At 41.9% G+C, this 16,334-nt stretch overlaps 1 protein-coding gene across 8 annotated transcripts in view; it reads left to right on the top strand.

The window, feature by feature from the left end:
- Positions 1–16,334, top strand: part of LOC122551442 (aldehyde oxidase 1-like) — a 142,707-nt gene that overhangs the window by 76,593 nt on the left and 49,780 nt on the right. For all 8 annotated transcript variants that reach the window (XM_087988902.1, XM_087988896.1, XM_087988895.1 and 5 more), the window contains 5 exons: positions 1,984–2,106; positions 4,329–4,422; positions 6,967–7,091; positions 12,067–12,200; positions 14,803–14,890. In XM_087988902.1, coding sequence (XP_087845028.1) covers positions 1,984–2,106; positions 4,329–4,422; positions 6,967–7,091; positions 12,067–12,200; positions 14,803–14,890 — 564 coding nt within the window. The remainder of the gene's footprint in view (positions 1–1,983; positions 2,107–4,328; positions 4,423–6,966; positions 7,092–12,066; positions 12,201–14,802; positions 14,891–16,334) is intronic.

The following is a 16,334-nucleotide window of genomic DNA, read 5'->3' as shown; positions in this document are numbered from 1 at the left end:
ACGGATTATTCTTGTAATGTCATGATCAAAGCTGTCTGCAATGCCTGACCTACAGCCTTACCAGAATACAGAGAATTTTGGAATTACACTCTGCTCTCACCCTGCCGTGATTTATAAGACACAGTATTGTCTGACTTCTTAACCAGATTCTACCCAATTCTGCTATCTTTAGGAATCTGTGGATATGCACTTCAAGTTTCCTGACAGCCTCTAGCATTCTCAATATTCTGCCATTTATTGTGTGTTTGCTTATTTTACTTTACTTCCTAAATGCATTACCGCACACCTCTAGGTTAAATACAGCTTGCCACTTTTCTTCCCAAATGACCTATCTATTGATAATTTCCTGTTGTCTGCAGTTTTCTTCCTCACCATCAAGCACATGGCCAATTTTTGTAAAACTTACAAACTTTGTAATCACGCCTCCTCTGCAGATTTAATACTGAGTTTCAAGAACCTACGAAATAGGTGCAAGAGTAGACAAAGTGGCCTGTCGCTTCAGCTCTGCCATACAGTACGATTGTGGCTGATCTTGTTCTTCAGTTTCACTTTTCTGTTCATTACCCATATTCCTTGATTCACTGAGAGATCAATGATTTGTCTATCCCATCCTTGATTGTATTAAATGATAGAGCACCACATGGAGAACCCCTCTGGAGTAGGGAATTCAAAGACTTATAAGCCTTTGAGTGAAGTAATTTAAGGTGAGTAAGGGTTAGGGTGGTAAATGGGTGGTTCAGGGAGCCAGGTGGGAAGATGATTAAAGGAGTCAGGTGGCAGGTAGGTAGGTAAGGGGATTCGGTTGATGATGTGTGAGAGGGACGATGACAGGAAGGGAAGGGGATAGTGAGGCAGGTGTGTGGGTGATGGGATAGGGTGGCAGATGGGTGGGTGAAGGGTAAGATAGATAATTGGTGAGGCTTGGGATGATAGGTGGGTAAGAGGGTACTCAGGCAGCTGGGTAAGGGGATAGGGTGATAGGTGGGTGAAGAGGTAGAATGGCAGGTGGATGAAGGGATAATGGCACAGGTGTGGGTGAGGGTTTGGTGGCAAGTGGGTAAGCAGGAAGCCTGAGTAAGGAGATGCCTGAGTGAGGAGATTGGATGACAGGTGGCTGAAGGTGTAGGTCGGCTCAGAGGGCTGTTGGACCAAGTTGCAGAGGGACCTTAAGGCTCAGCAGGACTGTCAGGTTTGGTCAGAGATGTGGAGGACACAGGGTAGTTGGCAGTTTGGGGGTCACTTGGCATGACGATGTGGTTGGGTCACATTGGCATAGGATGGATGGTGGGGAGATGGGGAGGTAGAGCAGTTATGTCAGGTTGGATCATTGGGGTAGTATCTGAGGGTATGTGTGTGTCACTGGGGTTCAGGTTCAGGGGATAGTTGGATGGGGCCAATCGGGTCAAGTTAGTGTAGTCAGGTCAGGCTGAGGTGCTTTGAGGGGAGGGTTAAGGTCAGTCTGTGGCCTGGTATGGTGAGGGGTTAGGGGTGGGGGTGGGTGCAGTGTATGGGGTGGGGGGGGGGGGGGGGGGGGGCATGTGTGTGGGCATGTGCGCAGGTAATAGTTGGGTTGGGTCTGAAGGAATTGGAGGAAAGTAAGGAGATTGGGAGGAGTTAGGAAATTCAGTTGTAAGCCAGAAATTAGGACTGCCAATAATCTGTCATAGTTACTCGGTAATTATCCAGTTTAATGAGACAGAACGGTTTGAAGATCCCAACTTTAATTCAGAATTGGAAACTTTTGACCGTGGGCTATTATCCATTGTTAGAAGTTGCTAGACAATTCTCTCATCAGTGTTCCACTACATCCTTTGGGGCACCGTCCATTTCAGAGACCAGAAGATCTGGTCCCAAATAGCAACTTGCAGTAGTTGTAAAATTCTTGCTCAAGCCTTTAATGACGGAGACATTACACACATACTGTGAGAACACTTGCTGCCTCTTGAGTCAGTCCTGGCCCTTAACATACTTTATTTTATGCAGGTAACCTGTGTGGGACATATTATCTGTGGAATCGTTGCAGACAACCAGCGACATGCCAAGATGGCAGCTGCAGCCGTGAAGATATCGTATGAAGAGCTGGAACCCCTTATCCTCACTTTGGAGGTTGTGCTATATAAGAGCAAAGAAAACAATGATATATATTGGTATATAAAGTGCCCAGCCCCCTTGAACACATTCCATCTTGTTACTCGCTCCTGAGTATCCATTATTGTGTGACTCTCTTGATGTATTGAAGCCTTTAACTCATTCATGGGTATTGTTTACAATAAGTAAACTATATAAACCTCCCAATTTGACTCCAATCTGTAACTCATTCATTGGTACCTATTATTCTACTTTCAAAAAAACTGGACTCTGACAATTAAATTCCAATCTCTAATTCACTACTGGGTCTCTGTTATTCGTTATATGAACTTCTCAAACACCCAATTATATGATAGCCTGCTACACTTTACCCAATAGGGAGAATGTGAGCAGTACTGGTGTGGGTGAAAGGTGTAAATAAATGATGTGTGAAAAGGTGGCATTCATCTGGGAGACATGTACAAATGAAGGTTAGTGGAGTGGAGGTGTCAGGGTATGGCATTAGGAGAGCCTATTCTGGGGAGAAAGCTGACATATATCACAGTGAGAGATTTTGGAGGGAATGGGGCGAGGAAACACTGAGTGGTTTGGAGGTGAGGGAACACAGAGGGAGGTTTCAAGGAGTGGAGATAGGGAACACAGTGGGAGATTTGTGAAAGTAGGGAGGGGAACTGCAGTGGAAGGTTTGAAGGAGTTATATTTTTTCTATGTGCGTGTGGGCATTTCTGACAGCATTTATTGTCCATCTGTTAATACTCAGAGTTTTCAAGAAGATTTGTAGCTCAGGTTGTGGATGAGGTTGTTGACTTGCTCGCTGAATTGATACCATTCTATGTAAAATCATCAGTGTGCCTCATGTGAAGCATTGATGTTCTGTCCCGCTTGCTATTTATTTGTCTGGGTCTGCTGGGGTTGGTGGTGTCATTTCTGGTTTTGATGCTGGTTCTGTATCTTATTGGTTAGTATATGGGGTCCAACTCTACATGTTTGTTAATGGAGTTCCGGTTGAGTGCCAGGCTTCCAGGAAATCCCATGCATGTCTCTGTTTGGCTTATCTAAGAACACCAATGCTTCATTGGAGGCACACTGATAATGTTACCTAGAATGGTTATGAAACGTCTGTGAGCAAACTTACCAGCTCAGTGAACAAGTCAACAACCTCATCTCTAAATGAGAGACTTGCTAGTCTTTTTCAGAAGACAGTCAAGAAACAGCCAAATTGTTGGGGGTCTGGAGTTTCAAGTAGCTCAGAATGGGTAAAGATGGTAGGTTTCCTTCCCTGAAGAACTTTAGAGGTGAACCAGATAACTCTTTTACAACAATTGTTGTTAGTATAATGGGTCATCAATGCTGAGACTACCTTTGTATTACAGATTTATTAACAGAATTTATATTTCACCAGCTACCATGGTGGAATTTGAACCTATGACTCCAGAATATCAGCCTGGTCCTCAGTATTACGAGGTCAGCAACACTACACAGTACATCATGTGAGGAAACACAATGGAATGTTGGGAGGAAGCTTTTTAAAAATTCATTCTGTGAATGTAGGCTTCACTGGCTGGACTAGCATTTATTACCCATCCTTAGAAGTTGAGAAGGTGGTGGTAAGCTGCCTTCTTCAACCTCTACAGTTCATTTGATATAGTTAATCCATTGCAACATTTGGGAGGAAGTTTCAGGTGTTTGACCCAGTGACACTGAGTGAAGAGCGTAATATTTCTGGGGAATGGGCAAGATGGTATGAGGGCCAAGTGCAGTCAAGTGGGACTAGTTTAGTTTGGGGACATGGTCAGCACAGATTAGTCAGAAGGGTCTGTTTCCATGCTGTATGATCCTATAAGACAACACTGGATTTTTGGATGCTGTGGAGCAAGGGAAAACAGTAGGAAGTTTTGACAGCAGTAGGCAAGCAAACATGGTAGTACGTTTGGAGGGATTGAGATGGAGAGTTTGTGGCATGATGAGGGAACACAGTGATGTTTAAAAGGGGTCAAGGCAGGGAGTTCTAGTTGGAGGTTTATGTGGAGCTAGGATGATAGGTGATTTCTTCTTTGGAAGAATCAAAGGTATGAGGAGGGATTTGGGTGAGGGGTGGGGGTGTGGGAAGTCAAAGTTTCTTTCTGATAGAAGAAGAGTTATTATTCATGGATTATTTTGATGCCATCTCTATAGATTTGAGATTGTGCTTAATTGTGATTGATGTTAATAAAATGCCAATGATTTTGACACCTGTCTAGGATGCAATTCAGCATAAATCCTTTTATGCCCACTTCAAACTGGAGAATGGAAATGTTGATGCAGCATTTGAAAAAGCTGACCAACAAGTAGAAGGTACAGTAAAATATCATAGAGTTTGGTAAATTGTTACTTCATGGGCTGTTGTCTAAAATCATGACCAGCATTTTAAGTTTTGCACAACTTTGCATTGATAAAATTAGGAATGTTTTCATTTGTATTTATACAGAGGTTCACTGGCTGTATTTCAATTGAGCGGTCATATTTCCTTTCGAGAGTTCAAGGCTATGGAAGGAACAAGAATATATTCCAAAATATTCTAGTCCATAGAAATTTTATATTGATGCTCTAATCCTAATTGGCTCCAGTCTTAAAGATAATTAGATTAATTTAATCATAAGAGTTTCTATAGCATGGAAAGAAACCCATCGTGTCCTGCCAATCATCAAGCAACTATCAACTCTAGTGCCATGTTCCAGCATGTAGCCTGTAAACTTGTCTGCTTAAAGTGATCATCTAAAGATTTCTTATGTTGTGCAGGTTCATAGCTCTTTGAAAATAAAGTCGCAGGTAGATAGGATAGTGAAGAAGGTGTTTAGTATGCTTTCCTTTATTGGTCAGAGCATTGAGTCATGAGCTTGGAGGTCATGTTGTGGCAGTACAGGACATTGGTTAGGCCACTTTTGGAATATTGCGTACAACTTTGGTCTCAGAAGGATGTTGTAAAACTTGAAAGGGTTCAGAAAAGATTTATAAGAATGTTGCCAGGTTTGGAGATTTTAAGCTATAGGGAAAGGCGGAATAGGCTGGGGCTGTTTTCCCTGGAGCATCGGAGACTGAGGAGTGATGTTATAGAGGTTTTTAAAATCATGAGGGTCATGGATAGACAAGGTCTTTTCCCTGGGGTGGGAGAGTTTAGAACTAGAGGGCATAGGTTCCGAGTGAGAGGGGAAAGATTTAAAAGAGGCCTAAGGGGCAACTTTTTCACACAGAGGGTGGTGCGTGTATGGAATGAGCTGCCAGAAGAAGTGGTGGAGGCTGGTACAATTGCAACATTTAAAAGGCACCTGGATGGGTATATGAATAGGAAGGTTTAGAGGGATATGGGCCAAGTGCTGGCAAATGGGACTAGATTAGTTTGAGATATCTGGTCAGCATGGACAAGTTGGACCGAAGGGTCTGTTTCTGTGCTGTATCATCTCTATGACTCGCTGATGGTTCCCATCTTGACCTCTCTTCCAGGCAGCATGTTCCAGATTACCACTCCCTTCCTCCCCACCATGCTCCCCTCCCCCCTCCCAAACCACCACCACCATCTGGGTGAAAAACCTCTTCCTAAAATTCCTCTAAATCTCTTGCACTTAAATCTATGCTCCTGGTTATTAATCGCTCTACTAAACAATTTCTTCTTAGCCACTCTATCTGTGCCCCTCATAATTTTGTACATCTATTTTGTGTGTTCCTCAGCCGTCTCTGCTCCAAGGAAAGCAATCCCAGTCTATCTAGTTTCTCTTCATACCTGAATTGCTTCAGCCCAAGCAATGCCCTGGTGAATCTCTTCTGCACTCTCTCAGACAATCACATCCTTCCTCTTGTGTGGTGACTAGAACTGCACACAGTACTGCAGCTGTGGCCTACACAGTCTTACACAGCTCCATCACAATCTTCCTGTTCTTGCATTCGATATTTTAATGAATAAAGTAAATATCTGATATTCCATCACCATCTTATCTATCTGTCTTATTAGTTTTATGGATCTATGGACATAAACTGACTGTGTACTTCCAGAGTACACAGGAATACACATCATTCATTGTGTATTCCTTTGCTTTGTTAGTACTTACAAAATGCAATTACACTTTTTAGGATTAATTTATTTTTGGTACTGTTCAGTCAATCTGACCAGTCCATCTACATCATCCTAAAGTTTTCTCTTCACTATTTGCCACCACCATCTTTTGTGTCATTTGTGAGCGTACTGAATAAATCTCCTACATTCATGTCTTAAGCACTATTGTACACCACCAAGAATAAGCGATCCAGCCCTGGACCCTGCAGTATGCTATTAGACACAGGCTTCCAGTCACAAAAACAATCTTCAACTTCACCCCCCTGTGTCTTGTCACTAAGTCAATTTGAATCCAATTAGCCAAATCAACCTTCATCCTATGGCCTGTTAGCTTCTGGATCAGTCTGTCATGTGAGACCTTGTCAAAGGCCTTACTGAATTCCTGCACTATCCTGATTAGCACATCTCGCCCTCTTCCTGAAAAGACTCAATCAAAAATTTCAGACATGATTTCGCCCTGACAAATTTGCAGAAATGGAGCAATTGCTCAGGAATTGGAAAATGATCTAATTAGGTCATTCCCCATAGTTAATTCTGAAGGACATGGGGAAAAGCGTGAACAGGCTACTGAGTTGGATGACCTGTCATGATTGTAATGAAGGGGGAACAGGTTTGAAGGCCAAATGGCCTACTCCTGCTCCTATTTTCTATGTTTCTATTGTAGTGAGAAATTGGATGGAGGCCTGTGTCAGTATTTTTCCACGTTTAATTGGACAGTGGACTGTATGTGTGATTTTCTAAGTCACTGTGCAAACATCTTTAAGACTCAGTTCCAGCATTTTTATTCACAGGACAAATCCATATTGGAGGACAGGAGCATTTCTACATGGAAACTCATAGTGTTCTCGTCGTTCCCAAAAACGAGGATAGAGAAGTTCAAGTTGTTTGCTCAACTCAGTATCCGAAATTTACCCAGGTAAGTCAGTGTAATTCAATCTGATTTTGGTCACCAATCTAATGGCAGCACAACACACTCATTGTTGCTTGATTCTCATGGCTATATGCCAGTTTGTTTCCAACAATTTATTAAGTGAGAGACCTACTTCTGCTGGTTATGGTACTGCTGTCAGAGGAAATGCAATTGTTCCTCCCCTAGCCTCCTCCTCCTTTGCTTTCTTGCTTTGAAGTTGGTGATTCATTGAGGTGTGCTTCCAAAAATCATAGCATCTTAGACATTGAATGTTGCAGTGAGTTGATACTGAGAACCACAGAGGGGCAGATCTATAATTTTACAGGTGAATAACTAGCTATTTACACTGCATATGTATAAGTAATCTTAGTATATTAGTCAAACCTTGCAAGCTTGATTGTAAGTCCCCGCATGTACCTACAGCAGCCTACATAGAGCCATAGCGATGTATAGCATAGACCTTCAGTCCAACACGTCCATGCCGACCAGATATCCCAAACCAATCTAGTCCCACCTGCCAGCACCCAGCCCTTTTCCCTCCAAACCCTTCCTATTCATATATCCACCCAGATGCCTTTTATTTGTTACAATTGTACTAGCCTCCACAACTTTCTCTGGCAGCTCATTCCATTCATGTAACACCCTCTGCGTGAAAAAGTTTCCCTTTCGGTCTCTTTTATATCTTTCCCCTCTCACCCTAAACCTATGCCCTCTAGTTCTGGACTCCCCCACCCCACGGAAAAGACTTTGTCTATTTATCCTATCCATGCCCCTCATGATTTATAAACCTCTATAGGGTCACCCCTCAGCCTCCGACCCTCCAGGGAAAACAGCCGCAGCTTGTTCAGCCTCTCCCTATAGCTCAAATCCTCCAACCCTGGCAACATCCTTGTAAATCTTTTCTGAACCCTTTCAAGTTTCACAACATCTTTCCGATAGGAAGGAGACCAGAATTGCATGCAATATTCCAAAAGTGACCTAAGCAATATCCTATACAGCCGCAACATGACCTCCCAACTCCTGTACTCAATACTCTGACCAATAAAGGAAAGCATACTAAATGCCTTCTTCACTATCCTATCTACCTGCGATTCCATTTGCAAGGAGATATGAACAATGAAAATAGTATTCTATTCATTGGTACAATGTGAACCTATAAATACACGTACCTAATTGAATTTCCGCATTATTCTATACCATTCCTCCATCTTTAATTCTAACCCTTTAAATGAAGTTGTATAGTACGTCTTCACTTAAATTTGAGGTTACATTTCTAAAGATCATGACTTCACATGTGAAGAATGTGCTGTCAATGTTAAAAGTGAAGTTTATTGGGTTCCACAGGGTCTTTCTCAGGAGAAAAGAAGTTAAGAATATACCTTTACTCTTTAAGTTGAAATATAGTCCCAGTTCACTTTAAATAGCTAAGTTCCACATTGGTAAATCAGATAACTGTAAAAATGAAATAAATTTGGAAATATAAAGCAAAATGTAGCCCTCAACTTACAGTATCCCTTGTAGTGGAGCTTCTGAAAGTGGATCTCAGGGTGGGCCGTTGCCAAGATCCCTTTGCTCACTGGGGCGGCACGGTGGCTCAGTAGTTAGCACTGCTGTTTCACAGTGACAAGGACCCAGGTTTGATTCCAGCCTTTGGCGACTGTCTATGTGGAGTTTGCACATTCTCCCTGTGTCTGCGTGGATTCCCTCTGGGTGCTCCGGTTTCCTCCCACAGTCCAAAGATGTGGAGGTTAGGTGCATTAGTCAGGGGTAAATATAGGATAGTTGGGGAATGGGTCTGACTGGGTTACTCTTTGGCAGGTCAGTTTGGATTTGTTGGGCTGAAGGGCCTGTTTCCATGCTCTAGGAATTCTATGATTCATGGGACTCTGGGTTGTTTGCAGGAGATTTGCTTGTTCCTGGTCATGTGGTGTTGTCATGTTGGGTGTCCACAGTTATCCTTCTTGCAAAGTGCTGGTGCCTCCAGGGTCTGTTCACCCATTGAACTTTGGGACTTTTCTTCTTCTTTATAGCTTTGGCCTTACTGACTGATGGGATGTCAGGGTAGCTGGCCTCACTAGATTTTCCTGCTCTGTCTCTGTCTCTGGGAGAGTGACATTGAGCTAGAAGATTAGCCACGATCTTATTGAATGATAGAGCTGGTCAAAATGCCAAATACCTTAATCCTCCTTCTAGTTTCTATGTTTCTGTGTTTATGTACATTGTCAGGAAGGATTTCTTCAACCACTCTGCTTGCAGGAAGGATGTTCAAGTTTGAGTTGGGAGGATTAATACGGCTTCTATGGGTAACATTGGAGTGTCGCTCACATCACATTTTACTTATCTTTTCCCCTTGATCTTTTCCCCTCCTTCTCCTCTTGCAATCACATAAAAGAAAACATTATTTTCCAGTTCTGAAGAAGAATTTGAAACATAATCTGTTTCTCTTTGCATTGACGCTGCTAAACCTGTTGAACTTCTCCAAAGTTTTCTGTTTTTATTTCAGATTCTACATACATCCTGTTTTTCCAATCAGAGATCCTGTCTCATTGATACATTGATCCCTTTCGTTATTATCTTCACTACCGCATCTCCTTTATCCTTTTGCTATCCCTCCTGAATATCCTTTAATATTCAGTTCCTAATCTTGGTCACTCTGCAGCCACATCTCTGTAATGGAAAATGAATCACATCAGAGACTTGAAAGTAACAAGGAAGATTACTCACAAAACAACTCCAATGGATCTAGTTTTATCTTCAACTGCCTTTCTCTGGGTTTTTCTCTAAATTGTTCCTCTAGATGCTTTTGACTAATCGTCTTGTCTTCTCTTACACATCTTTAGTGTCTGTCTTAGACAATAGGGACAAGGAAGGATGATAGGATGAGGTCAAGCTCAGGACAGATTACTGGTAACACAACTAAACGCTGCTCAGACTTCAAATAGACAATAAACAATCTCCCTATAATCTCTCTATGCACTGTCATTACCTCTTCTTTATTGCTACCTTTTGCTTCTGGAGCCATGGCTCACCTTCTCTCAGCCTAGTATAAATACCTCCCTATTTCTCCCTTTTTTTAGCTTTGACAAAGGGTCAGTTAGACTTGAAACGTCAGCTCTTTTCTCTCCTTACAGATGCTGCCAGACCTGCTGAGATTTTCCAGCATTTTCTCTTTTGGTAATAAACAATAGGTACAGGAGTAGGCCATTCGGTCCTTTGAGGCAGCATCACCATTCATTATGATTATCGCTGATCATCCACAATCAGTATCCTGTTCCTGCCTTATCCCCATAATCCTTGATTCCACTATCTTTAAGAGCTCTATCCATCTCTTTCTTGAAAGTATCCAGAGAATTGGCTTCCACTGCCTTCTGGAGTAGAGCATTGCATATATCCATCACTCTCTGGGTGAAAAAATTTCTCCTCAACTCTGTTCTAAATAGTCTACCCTTTATTTTTAAATTGTGTCCTCTGGTTCTGGACTCACCCATCAACAGAAATGTGCTTCCTGCTTCCATGTGTACATTGAGATCAGCCATTTGGATCTTCTTGTGAAGTATTACCACTATAACCAAGATAATTCTATCTTCACAAGAAGGGAAGAAACATTGACGTTACGGAATGTAAGAAGGAACAGCAGTTTGGTTGAGCGTCACAAGCATAACATGCCAAGAAATGGATCAAGGTCCAGTTTGGTAAAAGTTAGGTCAATGCTTGACTGTTGTTTGTAAAATGTCTGCTTGGTTTTTGTACACAAATTATTTTGGTCACCAAGTTTTGGGAGTCAGTCTTAGGTTTAACCCTGCTCCCTCTCCTTTTATTCTTCACTCTCCTAAGACTGCTGACATTGGTTTGGAATCTGTTTTCAGGGATCCCTTGGGTTAACCTCATATCAATAACTATCTTTTGATCCTGTGTCCTGAATGAAGGAACAGTGCTGACGTGCTCAATATTAAGCTAAAAATTTCCAGTATCTGGATAAAGAGCCAGCAAAATGAAGTTTCTACATTTCAGTTTTTAGTTTTTTTCTGTGTCAGGAAAAGCAAGAGTGATACATGTGGCCTCACAAGCAAATCTTAGACTTGCAATGTATTAAAACTGCCCTGTTTGGGATTCCCCTTGTGTGCCCATGACTGTATCCATATATGGTTGCCTTCAAAGGCCAAATAACCAAACAGTTATCAATGTGCTGCTTTGGTCAGAACATCAGGAATGCATTTTGAAATTAGCCATGTTTGTTGTGTAAGGATTTTTATACCTTGGATGCTGCCTGACCTGCTGTGCTTTTCCAACACCACTCTAATCTAGACTCTGGTTTCCCTGCATCTTCAGTCCTTGTTTTTATCTTTTATACCTTGGAGCAACCTTGTAATGATGTCATGCACCTAGTCTTCACTAGGCATATATTACAAACTGTGGATGGAGTCACTAAGGTAGATAGAAGCACAAAGAGAAAATTGACTTTCAAAATCGGAATAGTTACATTAGAGTCTGTTATCTCTGAATCTTGGGCATAGCTATATTTAGACCTTAATATGTAATTAACTGTGTTATAACGAAACCTGAGCCTGAAGACAGTTCTGAATTTGGTCTTTTCCTTGGCCATTCTGTCTTAAACCCTTAGATGTTGGCAGAAAACTCCACAACAAAAGCATGTTTGCTTGCTTTTGCACCCAACTACTTGCTAGGCTTCCTAACGCTTCAGGATTCTCCAGAAGGTAATGTGGATTAGAGGCTGCTGCAAGAAACTGGAATAAAATCAATAGGATATTGAAAGATAATGTGTCTATTTTGAATGTTCTTTGAAAGTTTTCATTCGTTAGTTGTAAATGTAATGGAGATGAGGGTAAAAAGGCTTTTGTCTGGTTGGGGTGGAGTTGGCAATCCTCTTGTTTATGAGACTGCTTTCCCACTCAAATTAAGCCTTAATGAGTTGGATCTTTGGAGAAATACAATTTGTTGATATAATTTGCTTTTCTGATAGTCACTAATTGCAGAGACACTGGGGATTCCATACAATCGAGTCACAGTCCGTGTCAAAAGGATTGGCGGTTCCTTTGGTGGAAAGCTTAGGAAAGCCTCCAGAATAGCTGCAATTGCAGCAGTGGCAGCTCACAAGTAAGTGTTTGGAGTTGTGTTTAATATAGAGAGGAATAAAGATAAAATACTGTAAATGCTGGAAATTTGAAATTAAAGCTTGAGAAACTTAGCGGGTCTGGCAGCATCTGTGGAAAAGAAAACACAGATCATGTTTTGACATTTTTCTGTAAACACAACACAATTTCCGGGTCCCTTCTAGTTCTGAAGGAGAGTCATATCATACTTGAAATGTTATTACTGGTTCTCTCTCCACAGATGCTGTCAGAGCTGCTGAGTTTCTTCAATACTTTCTTTTTAGTGTAAGATGTTGCTTTTTCAGGAGGCCTTGCTGATGCACAGTGGTCAGTCCTTCACCTTTGATTTTAGTGACACAGGTCCAAGTCCAGCCGAACTTGAAAGACTCATAACATTGGTCTTTGTGGAAGACCACTTTCCAGCTTCCTCCAATATACCCAGGCTAAATCCAATTTATAATCCATGCAGTCCTGACTCCATATGTTCTGCATTTTGTCCTGAGCCTGCCATGTGGCTGTCTTGGAATAGTGTCCTCTATGAACACAGTTCTTCAATTAACACGTAACTCTTGAGAATGGTCTTCAGAACCCACAACATGAGGATGGTGTTGTAGTGGTTACACTGTAGATTTAATGACTGATTTGGAATCATCCTTTCTTCAATGGTACAAGTCATAAAGCTTAATAGACTGGTGTCCATAGGGTAAAATTCCTGCTACGCTTAATGATCAGGTCTAATAATGGAAATGAACTATAGAACTTTAGTCAGGGCAGTAACAAAGAGAGAGAGATCCAAGTAAAAGTGAGTTGCATAGTGGAGCTGCAGGAGATGGGGTAGGTACTAAACGAGTATTTTGCATCAGTGTTTACTGTGGAAAAGGACATGGAAGATATAGAATGTAGGGAAATAGAGGGTGACATTTTGAAAAATGTCCGAATTACAGAGAAGGAAGTGCTGGATGACTTGAAATGGATAAAAGTGGATAAATCCCCAGGACTTGATCAGGTGTACCCGAGAACTCTGTGCGAAACTAGGGAAATGATTGCTGGCTGTCTTGCTGAGATATTTGTATCATCAATAGTCACTGGTGAGGTGTCAGAAGACTGGAGGTTGGCTAACGTGGTGCCACTATTTAAGAAAGGAGATAAGGACAAGCCAGGGAACTACAGACCAGTGAACATGACATCAGTGGTGAGCAAGTTGTTGGAGGGAATTCTGAGGGACAGGACGTACATGAATTTGGAAAGCCAAGGACTGATTGGGGATAGTCAACATGGCTTTGTGCATGGGAAATCATGTCTCACAAACTTGATTAAGTTTTTTGAAAAAGTAACAAAGAGGTTCGATGAGGGCAGAGTGGTAGATGTGATCTATATGGACAAGGTTTCCCATGGGAGACTGGTTAGCAAGGTTAGATCTCATGGAATACAAGGAGGATTAGCCATTTGGATACAGAACTGGCTCAGGTAGAAGACAGAGGAACGTGGTGAAGTGTTGTTTTTCAGGCCTGTGACCAGTGGAGTGCCAAAAGGATCGGTATAGATCCATTACTTTTCGTCATTTATATAAATGATTTGGATGTGAGCATAAGAGGTATAGTTAGTAAGTTTGCAGATGACACCAAAATTGGAGGTGTAGTGGACAGTGAAGAAGGTTATCTCAGATTACAATGGGATCTTGATCAGCTGAGCCAATGGGCTGAGGAGTGGCAGATGGAGTTTAATTTAGAGAAATGCAAGGTGCTGCATTTTGGGAAAGCAAATCTTAGCAGGACTTATACACTTCGTTGTAAGGTCCTAGGGAATGTTGCTGAACAAAGACACCTTGGAGTGCAGGTTCATAGCTCTTTGAAAATAAAGTCGCAGGTAGATAGGATAATGAAGAAGGTGTTTGGTATGCTTTCCTTTATTGTTCAGAGTGTTGAGTACAGGAGTTAGGAGGTCATGTTGCGGCTGTACAGGACATTGGTTCGGCCACTGTTGAAATATTGCATGCAATTCTGGTCTCCTTCCTATCAGAAAGATGTTGTGAAACTTGAAAGGGTTCAGAAAAGATTTAAAAGGATGTTGCCAGGGTTGGAGGATTTGAGCTATAGGGAGAGGTTGAATAGGTTAGGGATATTTTCCCTGGAGCATTGGAGGCTGAGGGGTGACTTTATTGAGGTTTATAAAATCATGAGGGGCATGGATAGGTAAATAGACAAGGTCTTATCCCTGAGCGGGGGAGTCCAGAACTAGAAGACATAGGTTTAGGGTGAGAGGGGACAGATATAAAAGACACCTAAGTGGCAACTTTTCAACGCAGAGGGCGGTGCTTGTGTGGAATGGGCTGCCAGAGGAAGTGGTGGAGGCTAGTACAATTGCAACATTTAAAAGGCATCTGGATGCGTATATGAATAGGAAGGGTTTGGATAGATGTGGGCCAAGTGCTGGCAGGTGGGACTAGATTGGGTTGGGATATCTGGTAGGCATGGATGAGTTGGACTGAAGGGTCTGTTTCTGTGCTGTACATCTCTATGACTTATAAATACTAAAGGCCTGTGAAACATTTGCTCTGAGAGTCACGATTAAATGACTGATGTAATTTGATTCTCTTTGTGCTGCAGGACAGGCCGTTCAGTACGATGCATTTTGGAGAGAGGAGAAGACATGCTCATCAGTGGAGGTCGCCATCCCACCCTTGGCAGATACAAGGTTAGACATCAGCTAATAAACTGCCTAAGCTATCAAGTGTTATGTTGCATTTGCACAGAGTCAATCTATATCACAATGTCATAACTAGTGTCACAAAGGCTCAGAAAAAAGAAATGTAAATTCACCTCAAGCAACAGTGCAAATGGCAATTGAATACCAATGAAAAAGAAAGTTAGCCATTTGCTCTTGTTCATTTTGTGGTGCCGAGCTCTGTGGACACAGCTTTATGCTGAGTAGGAAATTGTAAACAAGGGAGAGGACAAATAGCACCCAATGAGCAGATGCTGAGCAAGTACAAAATCAGTTTGGATGTATAGTAGATTCCCACCAGTTGTGTGAGATATATTCTCCGAGAATGTTACAAATAGTGAAATTGCGACTCGCAAACATGATTTATAAATGAAGTCACTGGGATAAACTTCAGTCAAGCAAATTTTTATTGTTTGCAGCACACACACAAAGCCAAAGTGCACTGAAATTGGATCAGAAAGTGATGAGCTGAAAGAAGATAGAGGGTGATGGTTGATAGGAAATGTTCATCCTGGAGTTCAGTTACTGGTGGTGTACTGCAAGGATCACTTTTGGATCCACTGCTGTTTGTCATTTTTATAAATGACCTGGATGAGGGCGGAGAAGGATGGGTTAGTAAATTCGCGGATGACACTAAAGTCGGTGGAGTTGTGGATAGAGCCAAAGTATTTTGCAGGTCACAGAGGGATGTAGATAAGCTGCAGAGCTGGGCTGAGAGGTGGCAAATGGAAAAGTATGAGGAGATTCACTTTGCAAGGAGCAACAAGAATAAAAAGTATTGAGCTAATGGTAAGATTCTTGGCAGTGTAGATGAGCAGAGAGATCTCAGTGTCCATATACATGGATCTGAAAGTTGCCACCCAGGTTGATAGGGCTATAAAGAAGGCATATGGTGTATTAGCTTTTATTGGTAGAGAGATTGAGTTTTGGATTCACAACGTCATGTTGCAGCTGTACTTGGACTATTGTGAACAGTTCTGGTCACCGCATTATAGAAGGATGTTGAAGCTTTGGAATGGGTTCAGAAGAGATTTACTAGGATGTTGCCTGGTATGGAGGAAACGTCTTATGATGAAAAGCTAAGGGACCTGAGGCTGTTTTCGTTACAGAGAAGGTTGAGAGCCGACTTAATTGAGACATATAAGATAATCAGAGGGTTAGATAGGATGGAGAGTAAGAGCCTTTTTCCTCAGATGGTGATAGCTAGCACGAGGGGACATAGCTTTACATTGAGGGGTGATGAGTATAGGACAGATGTCAGAGGTAATTTCTTTACTCAGAGAGTAGTAGGGGCATGGAAGGCCCTGCCTGCAACAGTAGTAGATTCGCCAACATTAAGGGCATTTAAATGGTCATTGGATAGGCATATACATGAGAATGGAATAGTGTAGGTTAGATGGGCTTCAGATTGGTT

This window comes from Chiloscyllium plagiosum, unplaced genomic scaffold, assembly GCF_037043375.1.
Source record: "Chiloscyllium plagiosum isolate Xiang-an unplaced genomic scaffold, Cpla_swu_hap1 HiC_scaffold_7, whole genome shotgun sequence".
Classification (NCBI taxonomy): domain Eukaryota; kingdom Metazoa; phylum Chordata; class Chondrichthyes; order Orectolobiformes; family Hemiscylliidae; genus Chiloscyllium; species Chiloscyllium plagiosum.
This window is presented reverse-complemented; position numbering and strand designations above follow the sequence as displayed.